Consider the following 15,368-nt stretch of genomic DNA (forward strand, 5'->3'; position numbering starts at 1 on the left):
AATAATCCAGGCATGAAAATAGGTACCAGAAACTAGTTGGTAATATTGATGCCATAGATAAGTCTTCCTATAGCTTTTTATTCTTATATTTCTTTTCCCTTAATGTTGGAGCATTTAGGTATTTGAACAAAAGTGTCTTGACACATGCAGAGTTTTTACAAGTTCTTTCATGTTAAAGAAACCATTGAATATGAAAATAAAAAAGAAAACAAGGAGATTTCTTTTGGTGGAAAAGAGACCAGTTGAAGGAGATCTTCCCCCCATACACTAGAAAACGGTATACTACAAGGGTCATCCCTCAGTGCTACCTTGTGGAATATTGTAATAACGGATATAGTCCAATGCTTCCCTCCTCCTATTAAATATAGCATTTATGTTGATGACATTTTAATTTACATGTCCCATCCAAATTTCAAATTAATAGAAGAGACCCTACAAATTGCCCTTAATAATTTGGTTATATGGACTAAAAATAATGGTTCTAAATTCTCTGAAGAGAAAACTAAAGTGGTTGTATTCAGCAAAAGAAAAACCAAGTTTGACCTAAATTTAAACTTTAACGGGGTCAATTTAAATGTCAGTAATGAAATGAAACTTTTAGGAATGATCATGGACTATAGATTAACATGGAAGGACCACATTATTTATACAAAAGCTAAAGCCATGAAAGCTATGAACATTTTAAAAATTTTAAACAATCGAAATAATGGTGTTAACCGAAAAGTTCTCCTCCGCCTCTATAAAACCTATGTTAGACCAATAATCGAATATGGTGCCCCTATATATAACTCTGCCCCTAAAGCTATTTTAAATAAACTGGATCCCATACAAAATACAGCCATAAGAATAGCAACAGGTGCCTTTAAATCTAGTAGAATAGAAAACTTATTAGTTGATGCTGGTGAACCTCCCCTTCATATTCGAAGAGAATTGAAATCATACTTTTGGGGTCATTTTGTTTTTCTTCTCTCTTGATTGACCAGTTTTTCTCACCTGAAATATAGCCAGTAAGACCATGTATCCTGACAAAAAATAGCAAATCTGTGTTGAATGTACACATGTACAAAAAGAAGTAGAACAAGGTACTGGATATTGCAACACCAATGTTGACTATGGCAAAGAATGTCATCATTTCCATTGAACCCCATAGTGGTTCTATCAGTTTTCCACCTGAAATATTAAATGAAAAGTAAAAAATAAATTAGTTGATAATAATAGTATGTCTCTCAACATGCTGTGATTTTTTTTTTCTCCCAACAAATTTGAATGCAGTTCCCTAGGTTTAAATTTTGGCAACTTTTACTTTTTTAAAAAACTTGGAATATTTTAAAATCTATTATTTCCTCAATTTACTTCAGAAATCAGACTTTAAAAAGCTTGAAAAAATCTATACTTGAAAAGCTGTCAACATTATTTACTGAGACTCCCATCGTTCAATACCCACCGTAAAAATTTGAGTCTTACTAAAGTCACTCTTTCTCCAACTTATTCAAAATGCCACAATATTACTTTACACATAGCACATTTACAATCACTTTATAATAAACTCCCTAAACCTTGTTTTATTGTAGGAGACTTCAATTCTCACCATTCCTTATGGGGTAGCCCTCACATAGATAATAGAGGCCATATATCAGTCTGTCCCCATAGAAGGACTTATCCAAACCTGGTCGACCTATATATCAAATTAAAGGTCTTTTTACTCTCCAACTTATTCAAAATGCCAAAATCGAAAAGAGATAAGAAAGGTAAGTTATTGTTGTATTATTAGGTACAAGTCCTACTCACTACATCTAGTATCATACCTGAAATTCGTACAGTGGTATCCAGTGTAACGGGAAAGTCAGATGAGTCTGGATAGGAGCATCCACATACCTTCCAAGAAATCAGGAACATGAACCATGTTGAACAGAGTATGAAGTATGAATGGTATTTGCATAACATCAATTGTGTGCATTTGATATCTGTTCATTGGTGATTCAAAATGCCAAAATCGAAAAGAGATAAGAAAGGTAAGTTATTGTTGTATTAGGTATTAGGTACAAGTCCTACTCACTACATCTAGTATCATACCTGAAATTCGTACAGTGGTATCCAGTCTAACGGGAAAGTCAGATGAGTCTGGATAGGAGCATCCACATACCTTCCGAGAAATCGGGAACATGAACCATGTTGAACAGAGTATGAAGTATGAATGGTATTTGCATAACATCAATTGTGTGCATTTGATATCTGTTCATTGGTGCTTAGACTGTAGAATGACTAGTTACCACATAAATTGTTGACAAATTACTTATTTATAAATATTTTGTTTCAGTGACTTTGAGTAAAACAGTCAAGAAAGGGTTGGAAAGGAAGCAAAATTTACGAGATGAACTGGTCAAGGCTGTAGAAAAATACAATAACATTTTTGTATTCTCAGTTCAAAATATGAGAAATTCAAAACTGAAAGACGTAAGAAATGATTGGAAAGACAGCAGGTGAGAAATGAGCCATATTTTCCTTGAGGAAGTTTAATGGTTGTCGTGGTGAGAAATATGGAAATAGAACAATGACAGACGTGTCATAAAACTATGGTTTTAAATCAAGGGTTCCTAAAACATGAGGTGCATTTGCATTGTGGTACTGGATTTTTTAACCAGTTTTATAAAGTAGGTAATTGAAAGTTGTAATGATCACACCATTTTCATTGTTATTACTATTAATGATCTATTCTCTTTCATTGCAGATTTTTCTTCGGGAAAAACAAAGTAATGGCATATGCACTAGGAAAATCACAAGAAGATGAAATTGAAAAAAATATTCATGTTGTATCTTCAGCTCTCAAAGGCCAGTGTGGACTTTTGTTCACAAATAGAAGTAAAGATGATGTTCTTATGTAAGTATTGAACTTTTATTACTTTTAAAAAATATATTTCCAAAAATTCCAAGTACCCACCAATCTTTGTAGAGATATTGTATTGCCCAAGTTAAAATTAGAAATAGGTGTAAGTATGAAAACTAAAAAACCAAAAAAACTGGTTTGGGGGATTTTTTCACATTTTCTCACACAAATGAGCTCATATCTTGAAATTTGTCGCGACAACCTATGAACTCAAAGCGAGAAAGTTTTAGATAACACTTCAATTGATAATTTAAGACCAGTTTTAGTGTCACCTATGTTGAACTACGTTTATTTTTTATCTCTTACCAATCAACCACAGTATGGAAGCAATCAGTATGACAAGGAGTGGTATATTCCTGTTGGTCATCTTACCAAGACCTGTGTTCAAGATAACATGATCAGGCATTATTTGTTTCACTGCTACCAAGACACCTGTAAACATTTTTCAAAGGCATTAGTACTGACAAGGATTGATTTATTACTAATGCGATGGTTTATCAACCCAGAGCAATGGCTCTTATTAAGCAGCTTTTGTAGCCTGTCTCTTATTAAAATAAAATAACTGGGTTCCTCAGGCATCATAAATTAATTAGTACCCCTATGAAATTCATATGCAGCTACAGAAAGGATGATTGAAATCATACTTTTGGGGTCACTTTGTTTTTCTTCTCTCTTGATTGACCAGTTTTTCTCACCTGAAATATAGCCAGTAAGACCATGTATCCTGACAAAAAATAGCAAATCTGTGTTGAATGTACACATGTAAAGTATGATGTAATATTTAAAAATGAACTTTATGTATTCAGCTCTTGTCTCTGTTAATTTCTGAAGATTTTGAGGTCCCCTCCCCTAGAGAAAAACAGATTTCCTGATTTCCTAGGTACTTGTATAAGTTGTTAGTCCAACATCCCTCTTTACTTTCCAGGTGGTTTGATGTGTATGAAGACGAAGACTTTGCAAAATCAGGATTTATATCAACTGAAGACGTAGAATTAAGTAAGTATGATGTAATATTTAAAAATGAACTTTATGTATTCAGCTCTTGTCTCTATTAATTTCTGAAGATTTTGAGGTCCCCTCCCCTAGAGAAAAACAGATTTCCTAGGTACTTGTATAAGTTGTTAGTCCAACATCCCCTCTTTACTTTCCAGGTGGTTTGATGTGTATGAAGACGAAGACTTTGCAAAATCAGGATTTATATCAACTGAAGACGTAGAATTAAAAGAAGGACCTTTACCCGAGTTTCCCCATTCTATTGAACCCCAGCTGAGGCAGCTGGGCCTTCAGACTAACTTAAACAAAGGAGTAGTGACACTGTTCAAAGACCACACTGTTTGTAAGAAAGGAGATGTACTGACACCAGAGCAAGCCAGAATATTGGTAAGAACCTTTATTGTTTTTGCTTCATAGCTTTTCTTTATGAGGCAAAGTTCACCCTTATGTATGTATTGTATAGGGGTGAAATTAATTTTTCTACTTAGATCCTTCTTAGATTTGGGCTTAGACTGTGTGCTAGGCCAGTAATGACCACCAAGTTACAAAGGCTAATTTTATTTTCTTGTGATAGGTACCAAAGTGGATTTTGATTACTTAAATTCAACTGATCTCTTCTTGTTTTCAGAAACTATTGAAAAAGAAAATGGCGAAATTCAAGGTTTTGTTGTATTTATGGTACAACAAGAAGGAAGGTACTTTCGAAAATCTTTTGGACAGAGAGAAGACCCCTATGGACATTTATGACATGGAAGATGATGAGAACAACAGCAATGAAGAGTCTGATTGAAACATCAAATTAACCAATGGTAAAGACACTATTGATAGGTGAAACCTTGGGCTATGTGATATGGGGCATGTGAAAATGAAGAGTCTGATTGAAACATCAAATTAACCAATGGTAAAGACACTATTGATAGGTGAAACCTTGGGCTATGTGATATGGGGCATGCTTGCCACAAACAATGACTTTGTCAAGGTATCTGATGTTACCTTTTGAATTAAACAATTTGGGAGCAAGAAGATACATAGGGTACAAATTTGAGAAAGATGGTGTTATCCAGGTGAGAGTTGTTATTTTTTTCCAAGTGAGTTCTGAAATGTAAAGTTGAAATGAAATTTTTACTCGTTTTTACACATACAAAATATAAATATTACAATTTATTTGTTATCTATACCTAATCTAGGTATATACTTGAACTCTTTTTAAATAAAACATGTTTTTATACACAAAACGAATTCTTCAGATTGCATCTGATCTGTTTACATTCACCTCACCCATTCCAGCTTTGGTCTTGGAAATTGAATGATTTCCTTCGATCTATATTAATAAAAGAGTAAACCCTGACTCATTCATTCATAATCAATTAAATATATATATATATATACCTACCAAGTGGACAGAACAAGAAATATTTTAATGTAGGTATGTTGGTGTTTTAAACTGAAAACTAATGTCACTCACCCATGACATAAACCAGAGCCAATAGGGCTTGGAGAGGTAGGATCACTAAGTACTAAATTACTGACACTGATACAAGTATTTTCAGTCTGAAACAAAATGAAGAAAATTTAAAAGTATTAAACACAGGCTCCAGGTCACTTTTTTTTTCTTTGAGAGAGAAATTTGATAGACTCAAGTCGTCGTCTTCTTCTTCTTCTTCTTCTTCTACACCTTTTCCCACTCAAGTGGGGTCAGCGTTTTTCGCCAGCCTCTTTCAGTCAGCCCTGTTGTGCACTTCATCCCCTGTTAGGTTCTTTTCCCGCAGATCTTTAATTATGAAGTTTTTCCACCTCTTCTTCGGTCTGCCCTGTCCCCTATTTCCATCTACTATCATCCTCTCAACTCTCTTTCCTACATAGTTTTCCTCTCAGGGGGCAGGGGTTTAGTCCCAATAGTGTGATTTTGAAGTGGACATTGGTTCAAAATGTAGATCCCCTTTTGGACAAGTAATGAAATTGAAGTGCCTAATGTCCAAACAATTTATTCATTTTCCATAACATCCAATTGTTAACTATTTTGTTCTATGCTTTACTATGATGCTTTGGATGTGTGGCATGCTTACCTACTCCTTGCAGTACACAGAACTGGAATATTTTATATTGTGCAATGTTCAAAAGATGACAACTGATAAGGATGTCCAGTTACCCTGCCATCTGTGATTTGATGTCCTCTTACCAAAGTGTAATACAGATTGTGTCAAAGCAAATGGTCTCAGAAATCAGGAGACAGCAAGACCACAAAATTCTCACTTCATTAGAGAGACTTGAGTAACCATCCTAAAATCAAAGAGAGACAAAGGATAGAAGAAAGCTTAAAGTGAGGGGGAGATTTAAAAAAAAAAAAATCACAAAACTTACCTTTTAATTTACACATTAGAAGATACAGGGGGAATAGGAATCACAACATCTTGTTTCAATTGGCTTGCTTGATTTTTAGTTCTTTCATTCAAAGCTTTTAGAGCCAATTGCCTGTGAAAATAAAACGGGTAAAAATTAATTGTGATTCTAGACTACTCTAGAGCTAGAGCATACATTTAAAGTAGGTACCTCTTTATTCATATGGACTAATTAATAGAACTAAAGAGTCCCTTTAATCTATCAGAAGTCAGTAGGCTATTACTGTGTTGAATTCTTAAACCATGTTGATAAAATGCCATATCTTGGCTGGGATTGAACCCAAAACCTGTTTACCAGGTTCGGGATTGAACCCACGCCTTCCTGTGTTACCAGGTTCCACCCTGGTAAACTGGAGGTTTTAGTTGTTCATCCTGGTAAACAGGATATCGCGCTACTGAAAGCGCGCGATTATACTTCAAATGTGCGACGGGCCTGAAAGTTAGTACTGGGGAATGTTATCAACAAAAGAAAATGTTGGTTGTTCGTTCACCTTCTTCGTTCCGCATCGTTAGGATCAATTCCCGGAAGAGTGATAGTAATCCCTGATGATGGAGCAACAGACATGTCGAACTTTCTGACCATTTTTCTGCAAAGTCCAATTCGGACGAGGAATTCGTGTATTGTATTACACACGACTGCAATGGGAGGCTGGATGATTGTGGGAAAGAAGCTGAAAGAGAAAGAGAATTTTCGGATTTTTTTTTCTTTTTTTTTTTCAAGTAAAGAAAGCATTTAAGCATTTAATACCCAGGGCCACACTTTCGAGATTGAATCTATTTTTATTTTTGACAATGGGGGGGGGGAGAAACAGGAAGTAAATAGGTATAGACCAAACAGTGCTCTTACTTGGCAAAGTTAAAATTGTCCGCCATGTCCCCTCGCGTTCCGTTAGTGTGATATTGATAGAATCTGAGATAGATCCAGCTGACTAGGGTTCCAAATAATGTCATAGTGGGCCGAATGCTATCGACTAAACCTGTGAACAAAGGCATGGGAAGTTAGTAAAAAAACTAGATAAAGAGATGATTAAAAAAAAAAAAAAAAATCAACAGGTCAAAGTTTAATAACTTGTCCACATAGGGCTGAGTTTACCCTAAAATAGCCAACTAGCCAGCAGTGTCATCCCCAATACCAACCCCTCACAATGATGTTCAGATTGTTCAGTAATTTTTGGGAACTGGTTCATTCAATTTGCTTGAAAAAAAAAACTGGCTTAGGTATTAATTTTTAGTCCGTCCTTCCTTTATTATTACAATAGTAATAAAAAAGGTATAAGGGACGGACTATTGTATTCGCTTCGGTGTCTGTCTGTCAGTCAGTCCATCAGTCTGTCCCCATAGAAGGACTTATCCAAACCTGGTCGACCTATATATCAAATTAAAGGTCTTTTTACTAGGAACACGAAAGTGGTGGTGCAAATTTTGTCCAGAAAACTAAAAAACCAAAAAAACTGGTTTGGGGGATTTTTTCACATTTTCTCACACAAATGAGCTCATATCTTGAAATTTGTCGCGACAACCTATGAACTCAAAGCGAGAAAGTTTTAGATAACACTTCAATTGATAATTTAAGACCAGTTTTAGTGTCACCTATGTTGAACTACGTTTATTTTTTATCTCTTACCAATCAACCACAGTATGGAAGCAATCAGTATGACAAGGAGTGGTATATTCCTGTTGGTCATCTTACCAAGACCTGTGTTCAAGATAACATGATCAGGCATTATTTGTTTCACTGCTACCAAGACACCTGTAAACATTTTTCAAAGGCATTAGTACTGACAAGGATTCTTTTAGATCTACAGGGTAAGTCACAAAAGAGTCTGGTGTTATAGGGGGTCACCATCAAGAGCATGATGAATGATGAGGGCCTTTTTTATTTTTATCTTATAATAAGGAAAGTAATGTTTCATTGTATTTATTATCACTTGATTTATTACTAATGTGATGGTTTATCAACCCAGAGCAATGGCTCTTAGTAAGCAGCTTTTGTAGCCTGTCTCTTATTAAATAATAATAATAACTGGGTTCCTCAGGCATCATAAATTAATTAGTACCTCTATGAAATCCATATGCAGCTACAGAAAGGATGATTGAAATCATACTTTTGGGGTCATTTTGTTTTTCTTCTCTCTTGATTGACCAGTTTTTCTCACCTGAAATATAGCCAGTGAGACCATGTATCCTGACAAAAAATAGCAAATCTGTGTTGAATGTACACATGTACAAAAAGAAGTAGAACAATGTACTGGATATTGCAACACCAATATTGACTATGGCAAAGAATGTCATCATTTCCATTGAACCCCATAGTGGTTCTATCAGTTTTCCACCTGAAATATTAAATGAAAAGTAAAGGTACACATGTACAAAAAGAAGTAGAACAATGTACTGGATATTGCAACACCAATGTTGACTATGGCAAAGAATGTCATCATTTCCATTGAACCCCATAGTGGTTCTATCAGTTTTCCACAATAAAACCCGCGAAATTCAAATTTCGCATGCTTATTTGAAATTTGAATTTGAAAAAAGTCTAGTGGAAATGGAAAGTTGGAAAGTGGTAATAGCAAAAAGTGGTCTAAAATAGGATTTCTCAGATTATGTTTGTACTTTTACTAGTGTTTTGAGCTTTTTAAAAGTGTTCATTTACACACAGTTAAAATGGATTGTACCACAGAACAGAACTTGCCTCCTGAAGTGGAAAAAAAGGTGTCAAGGCTGGGAGATTGTGAAGTATGTGCAATTGAACCTGCAAAGTACACTTGTCCCAAATGTGAGCTCAAGACATGCTGTTTGAACTGTGTCAATATTCACAAGAGAGAATTAGAATGTGATGGCATAAGGAACAAAGTGAAATTTATTCCCTTACAAAAGTTTTCCAATCTAGAATTACAAAATGATTTTAACTTGTTAGAGGAAGTATCCAACTCTTTATTCAAATACAAAAGAGATCCTGTCAAAAACTCTGTGTCTATGTACAACAAACTCCCTCATCCTCTTCATATTCTACGTAAATATGCTTATATGAGGAAAACTCAAGTGAAATTTTTACCCAAACTGTTTACTCAACATAAAATTAATACATCTTGTGTATATAAAAATAATTTATACTGGAGGGTAGAGTGGGTTTTTGTAAGTGGAAACCTCAAACATGTTGATGAAAAACTCATTGATTCTACAAGGCTATGCATTCCATTGACAGCACATCTAGATCAACCAGACCTAGCTTTTTATAAGGCTGCAGGTATCAATCGGCTTCTTATATTAATGAAGGTAGAAAGATCTTCAAAATTTTACATTTTAGATCATACCCTATCAATAGCTGAAAATTTGAAAAACAAACACATCTAGATCAACCAGACCTAGCTTTTTATAAGGCTGCAGGTATCAATGGGCTTCTTATATTAATGAAGGTAGAAAGATCTTCAAAATTTTACATTTTAGATCATACCCTATCAATAGCTGAAAATTTGAAAAACAAATGTATTATTGAGTTTCCTATATTTTATGTTATTTTCAACTATGAGAAAGATATGTTTGATATAGAATATACAGATGTTGGTGAAGCTAAAGACCCAAGAATTCAAAGTCACAGTCAAATAGAAAATGGACCCAAGGAAAAACTGGATCATGTTAAACAAACTGAGGGGGAAGATGTGCATTATGATTGTTTTGAAAATGAAGAAAGCATTGATGTCTCATCAGAAGATACCAGTGAAATAATTGTAGAACCTAGAACAATTACAGATGACTCAGAATATTCCTCTATTTCTTATGAATATGATTATTAGTTGTTTTTTTTTTTTTTTAGCTTCTGCAAGTACAAGACTTGTTATTTTCTATGACAAGAGAGAGAAAGGAATCAGAGCATTGTGTTTTTTATGGTGAAATGAAGAATTTGGCAATGCATCGTGAACAGTGGCTACACCGACAAGGCAATGCCTTTAGTCAATGATGATGATGATGAAGCTTCTGCAAGTACAAGGCTTGTTATTTTCTATGACAAGAGAGAGAAAGGAATCAGAGCATTGTGTTTTTTGTTTGTTTGGTTTGTTTCAAATACATGTGTGGCTTTAAGGAGAAGCCAGAACAAAACAGTCACTTGTAGCTATCTTAATTTACTGCTATGAATTTTGACATCTTAATATCACTATAGCTATAGAGTCATATTGAAAAAGAAAAAAAAAATCAATAAATAAAAAGTTTGATATTATACATTAAATAGTAATATTTATTGTTGTTTTTTTACTTATTTTCATTTATCATTATGTCTGAAGGAGAAAGTTATAAAAGTATTATGTACAAAATATTTTCCAAATTGTAATGTAATAGCTCCAATCCACTTCAGTGGAGGAACATCACTGTAGGTACTACCTAGTTTCTAGATACAAAGGGAAATAATCCAGGCATGAAAATAGGTACCAGAAACTAGTTGGTAATATTGATGCCATAGATAAGTCTTCCTATAGCTTTTCATTCTTATATTTCTTTCCCCTTAACGTTGGAGCATTTAGGTATTTGAACAAAAGTGTCTTGACACATGCAGAGTTTTTACAAGTTCTTTTATGGTAAAGAAACCATTGAATATGAAAATAAAAAAGAAAACAAGGAGATTTCTTTTGGTGGAAAAGAGACCAGTTGAAGGAGATATAAAAATGTGGAAAAAAAGAAATGCATTTCACTTGAAAACAGCTGTATCCAGAATGGCACCCAAGCACTGGATAATATTGGCAGTCATCAGAGTATCTACTTTTTCTTCCAGATGTCGTTTAGGATCTTGTTTGCCAACATTCTTAATGGCTAACTGTTCAGGGCTCATTTTCTCTTCCTCCTCAAGAGCCTGGAAAACAATGAAAATACATTACATATTAGACATGTTACACGAACAATTAAAAAGTTTCAATTTAAGTACTACATTAGTTAAAATTAAAAGCCCTTGATTAATTTTGCAACTAGGTAAGTTAAGGTACTTTAGTAACCTTTGAACATACAAGTGGTAAGTGTAATGACAATTAAGGAGTTTTCCCCTTGAATTTTTACATGAATAGTTACTTAGTTTATACATAATTATAACAAATAATAACTTTGTAATGGAATGATTGCTTACCTTGTTATAGTGTTTTGCTAGCTCTAACATATCGAAAAGTAAAAAATAAATTAGTTGATAATAATAGTATGTCTCTCAACATGCTGTGATTTTTTTTTTCTCCCAACAAATTTGAATCTGGTCTCCCCACAATCCCTTAAACACAATAGTAAGAACACTTACCCAGTCCTACTATGATCAAATCTAGTATAACTTGTAGTAAATGTAACTCAATGAAGCAAAATGTGAATGCTGTCCACAGCCAAAACACAGGGGGTAACAAATATCCTGGTGTAACACTAATGATCTCTACAGCTTCCTCAAAAAATGATAGAAAATATCCAAATAGAATGATAGCAGATATTATTTTAACACTTGTACTTGTATTTCTCAGAAACTCCAATAGCTGTTGTCTGACATAGAGAAGGAAGTTTTGGTTCAATATTTTATTGTATGAAGCCATTGAAGTGTAATTTGGATTATTTAAGTACTAAGTTGGAAAAAGATTGTTCTTTACTTTATCACAGCCTCTTCATTTGGCTTTTGTAGACATTTTAATTTGGAATGGACATGCTCTATCTTTGCTGTTGGCTCTGAATTATTTCTTTTATTCTGAAAAGAAGACAAAAACATTATTAGTTTTTATAAGTGCAGCTTTATTGGAAGGATGTGAGTTGGGTGGACAGGACCACAAATGAAAAACCTGTAAGTAACTATCCAAGTAACATTAGGCACTGAAATTTAAATAGACATTAAAATGAGAAAATGACAGTACCTACCTAGGACACCAATCAAGACAAAAAAAAATATTAAGGTTGTGGTTATGTACGACAATAATGTACCCAACTCCAGAGGAAATTGAAGCTAGAGGGAAAAAGAAAAGATTATGATAACAGCCCCAGTAGCTCAGAGGTAGTACATTGGACTCATGATTGTGCTTCAGGGGGCAGAGGTTTAGTCCCAATAGTGTGATTTTGAAGTGGACATTGGTTCAAAATGTAGATCCCCTTTTGGACAAGTAATGAAATTGAAGTGCCTAATGTCCAAACAATTTATTCATTTTCCATAACATCCAATGGAGGAGTTGCAAATGGGTAAAAATTATAAATAAATGGTCGATTCCTATGTAAAAAGTTGGGAAAAATCCAAATCTGAGTAGCGTGGGAACTCTGCAGCGGCTATGGGAACACTGCCAATGGGCTTGTCATTAGATGAGATGTTTTATATATTGAGTTGATTGTTTTAAATACACTTGGGTTAAATTATCATAGGGACATGGGGGAAATAAATATTAATAATAACCAATTACCTTTAACACTTTGAATTGGATCTACTACAACAGCAACTGCTCGTTCAGAGAGAGCTTCAAAACTTTGTTGAGTATTGATGTCAACACCAGACAACCAACAACCAAATCCAGGATGAGAGTGATACCATCCAACCACCATTTCTGGACGTCCTGTCTGTTTTAACATGTCTAACATTTTGGCTTGAAATACTGGATCCACAGCTTCTACACTGACACCCTGATAATATAATAATGAAAATAAGTCTGTAAAGTCTTACAAAGGTACCGATGTGGTTTTCAAAAACTATTCAAAATATTTAGGTTCCCCCACCCTCTCAAAATAGAATACTTATACCACATACATAACTGATTGGGCTGACTGTGGTACAAATGTGTCTCTATGCATTGGACTGGTTGGACCACCTACTCATGTATGATGTAATTAGTTTTCCCCCAAGATGATACATATCCAACAATGTTGAATCTTTCTTCAGAAGGGTCCCAATGAAAAGAATACTCACCGTTCCAGTCTGTGGCATAGCAAACACATCAATCACTCGAACTGTATACTCGTCTACAAACTCTCCTAACATAAGACCCATAACTTCCATGGGAACTCCAGCTCGTCCATGTTTCAGCATTTTTAGGAGGGCTAGTGATGAAATGTAAACCTGCTCAGCTGTATCCACTACAGGTCCATCAGATACGGGAGGAGCTTGGCTCAAACCAGGCATACCACTCCCAAGTCTCAATAAACGTTCCATGTTTCTATCTGTAAATAGACAGTAATTGATTTGTATAGGGGATTAGTATAGTATAATTTGATGGGTTAGAAGAGTAAAACCCTAAGGCTATGACACTGCCAGATTTCTGCTGTTGCACAATTAAATCAAAATCAAACACTATTAATGGAGTTGAATATTAATGCAAGGGGTTGCATTGCTGATATTTTTTTTTCCCCCTCTCCTATGCTGAAACACATACATGAAGATGTCAACGTCTTGAGACCGAAAAAGGTATCTAATCTGACCCAAGGGTATGTACCAAAGTACCATGGTCTAATGATTACCTCTTCAATGAGTTGCTACTGAATGATTGTGAGTCAAACTCCAAGATGTTGGTTTAGAGAACCAATCTAAATGAGGGTTTACTCGCGAAATATGGATTTGTGGTACCACTACTTACCTACTGAATGTTCCAAATCTTAAAACAAAACCTGCAAAGGTATTTCTTTTCTTTCCCAAGTTTGGAGTTCCTAAAAAAAGCTCTCACTCGGTTCAAAACTTCAAAAAATTCAAAACCTGCAACTCACTTCGAACTTTTTGTTTACACCACAGAGAAAAAATGCAGTGTTGCCGCTCGGAAGTCGTATTTTTGTTATCCGAATAACCGGATTTTTGGCCGAGGCCAAAAGTGAGCGGATTTGGATTAACCTGATGTCCGGCAAACGTCCGGCATCCATCCACTACAAACATACCTACTCGGATAATTTTAAATGCGTACCCAAACAGGTACCTTTTTAAAGATTGTACCTCGCCGCCTCGCCTTCACTTTAGTAATACTTCAAGGCACAATCTCTCCAAGTACGGAAAAGTTTTATGAAAAATTCCGCCTTGGCCGGGGTTCGATTTTGTCCGCTAGGTAGCGCCACTATGCAAGCACGCTAGCGGAGGAGCAGAAAGAACTGTGCAGAAACGTATGCGCACAAACACCTTAATGCGTTGCCTGCAAGGGAGCTTTGCTCGGGACATTTGATGTGACATCATCGCCTACGGGAGCGTATGCCGTGACGTCAAAGTTTACGATTTGCCGGTATTTTTTAAATCGATTTATCTCGGGATCTAGAAGTCATAGAAGAAAAAGAAAAATTCCGTTGGTCCTTATTTTTCCCGCTCTATGACTTTGAAACACCACCCAAGTAAACGCAACTGATCTATTGTTAACTATTTTGTTCTATGCTTTACTATGATGCTTTGGATGTGTGGCATGCTTACCTACTCCTTGCAGTACACAGAACTGGAATATTTTATATTGTGCAATGTTCAAAAGATGACAACTGATAAGGATGTCCAGTTACCCTGCCATCTGTGATTTGATGTCCTCTTACCAAAGTGTAATACAGATTGTGTCAAAGCAAATGGTCTCAGAAATCAGGAGACAGCAAGACCACAAAATTCTCACTTCATTTATTCCGGTTCCTTTACTTGCCACAAAACCTTCCTTCTTTCTTCCCTTATTAGCCTGGAAGCTGGATTAGGCGTTGTTTTGAAAATGAAGAAAGCATTGATGTCTCATCAGAAGATACCAGTGAAATAATTGTAGAACCTAGAACAATTACAGATGACTCAGAATATTCCTCTATTTCTTATGAATATGATTATTAGTTGTTTTTTTTTTTTAGCTTCTGCAAGTACAAGGCTTGTTATTTTCTATGACAAGAGAGAGAAAGGAATCAGAGCATTGTGTTTTTTGTTTGTTTGGTTTGTTTCAAATACATGTGTGGCTTTAAGGAGAAGCCAGAACAAAACAGTCACTTGTAGCTATCTTAATTTACTGCTATGAATTTTGACATCTTAATATCACTATAGCTATAGAGTCATATTGAAAAAGAAAAAAAAAATCAATAAATAAAAAGTTTGATATTATACATTAAATAGTAATATTTATTGTTGTTTTTTTACTTATTTTCATTTATCATTATGTCTGAAGGAGAAA

The 15,368-nt window shown here is 34.9% G+C and overlaps 4 protein-coding genes across 6 annotated transcripts; 2 read left to right on the forward strand and 2 right to left on the reverse strand.

Moving 5' to 3' along the window:
* The first annotated feature begins 1,273 nt into the window (after positions 1–1,273).
* Positions 1,274–5,116, forward strand: LOC103505709 (mRNA turnover protein 4 homolog). The gene is made up of 7 exons (XM_026820978.1): positions 1,274–1,494; positions 1,721–1,748; positions 2,318–2,480; positions 2,729–2,878; positions 4,036–4,264; positions 4,506–4,657; positions 4,738–5,116. The coding sequence occupies exons 2-7, from the start codon at positions 1,721–1,723 to the stop codon at positions 4,757–4,759; spliced, it is 744 nt and encodes a 247-aa protein (XP_026676779.1). The 5' UTR covers positions 1,274–1,494; the 3' UTR covers positions 4,760–5,116.
* A 157-nt stretch (positions 5,117–5,273) lies between these two features.
* LOC103505708 (transmembrane protein 115) lies at positions 5,274–14,909 on the reverse strand. Of its 2 annotated transcripts, none has more exons than XM_026820976.1 (8): positions 14,761–14,909; positions 11,549–11,977; positions 8,433–8,609; positions 7,901–8,026; positions 7,124–7,253; positions 6,768–6,947; positions 6,239–6,349; positions 5,274–5,428 (listed from the first exon to the last, which is right to left on the reverse strand). In XM_026820976.1, exons 2-7 carry the CDS (start codon positions 11,826–11,828, stop codon positions 6,247–6,249), a joined length of 996 nt encoding a protein of 331 aa, XP_026676777.1. In that variant the 5' UTR covers positions 11,829–11,977; positions 14,761–14,909; the 3' UTR covers positions 5,274–5,428; positions 6,239–6,246. The 2 variants fall into 2 exon arrangements, with proteins under 2 accessions (XP_026676777.1, XP_017298043.1); XM_017442554.2 differs by having other exon boundaries at positions 14,648–14,909.
* LOC108251956 (box C/D snoRNA protein 1) lies at positions 8,812–15,319 on the forward strand. Of its 2 annotated transcripts, none has more exons than XM_017442556.2 (3): positions 8,812–9,562; positions 9,703–9,957; positions 14,925–15,319. In XM_017442556.2, the coding sequence occupies exons 1-3, from the start codon at positions 8,941–8,943 to the stop codon at positions 15,035–15,037; spliced, it is 990 nt and encodes a 329-aa protein (XP_017298045.1). In that variant the 5' UTR covers positions 8,812–8,940; the 3' UTR covers positions 15,038–15,319. The 2 variants fall into 2 exon arrangements, with proteins under 2 accessions (XP_017298045.1, XP_026676778.1); XM_026820977.1 differs by having other exon boundaries at positions 8,812–9,484; positions 9,625–9,987; positions 14,955–15,319.
* LOC103505716 (26S proteasome non-ATPase regulatory subunit 14) lies at positions 12,616–13,995 on the reverse strand. Its single transcript, XM_026820979.1, has 3 exons — positions 13,839–13,995; positions 13,175–13,425; positions 12,616–12,891 (listed from the first exon to the last, which is right to left on the reverse strand). Exons 2-3 carry the CDS (start codon positions 13,415–13,417, stop codon positions 12,631–12,633), a joined length of 504 nt encoding a protein of 167 aa, XP_026676780.1. The 5' UTR covers positions 13,418–13,425; positions 13,839–13,995; the 3' UTR covers positions 12,616–12,630.
* Positions 15,320–15,368: the final 49 nt, after the last annotated feature.

This window comes from Diaphorina citri, unplaced genomic scaffold, assembly GCF_000475195.1.
Source record: "Diaphorina citri unplaced genomic scaffold, Diaci psyllid genome assembly version 1.1 scaffold191, whole genome shotgun sequence".
NCBI lineage: Eukaryota > Metazoa > Arthropoda > Insecta > Hemiptera > Psyllidae > Diaphorina > Diaphorina citri.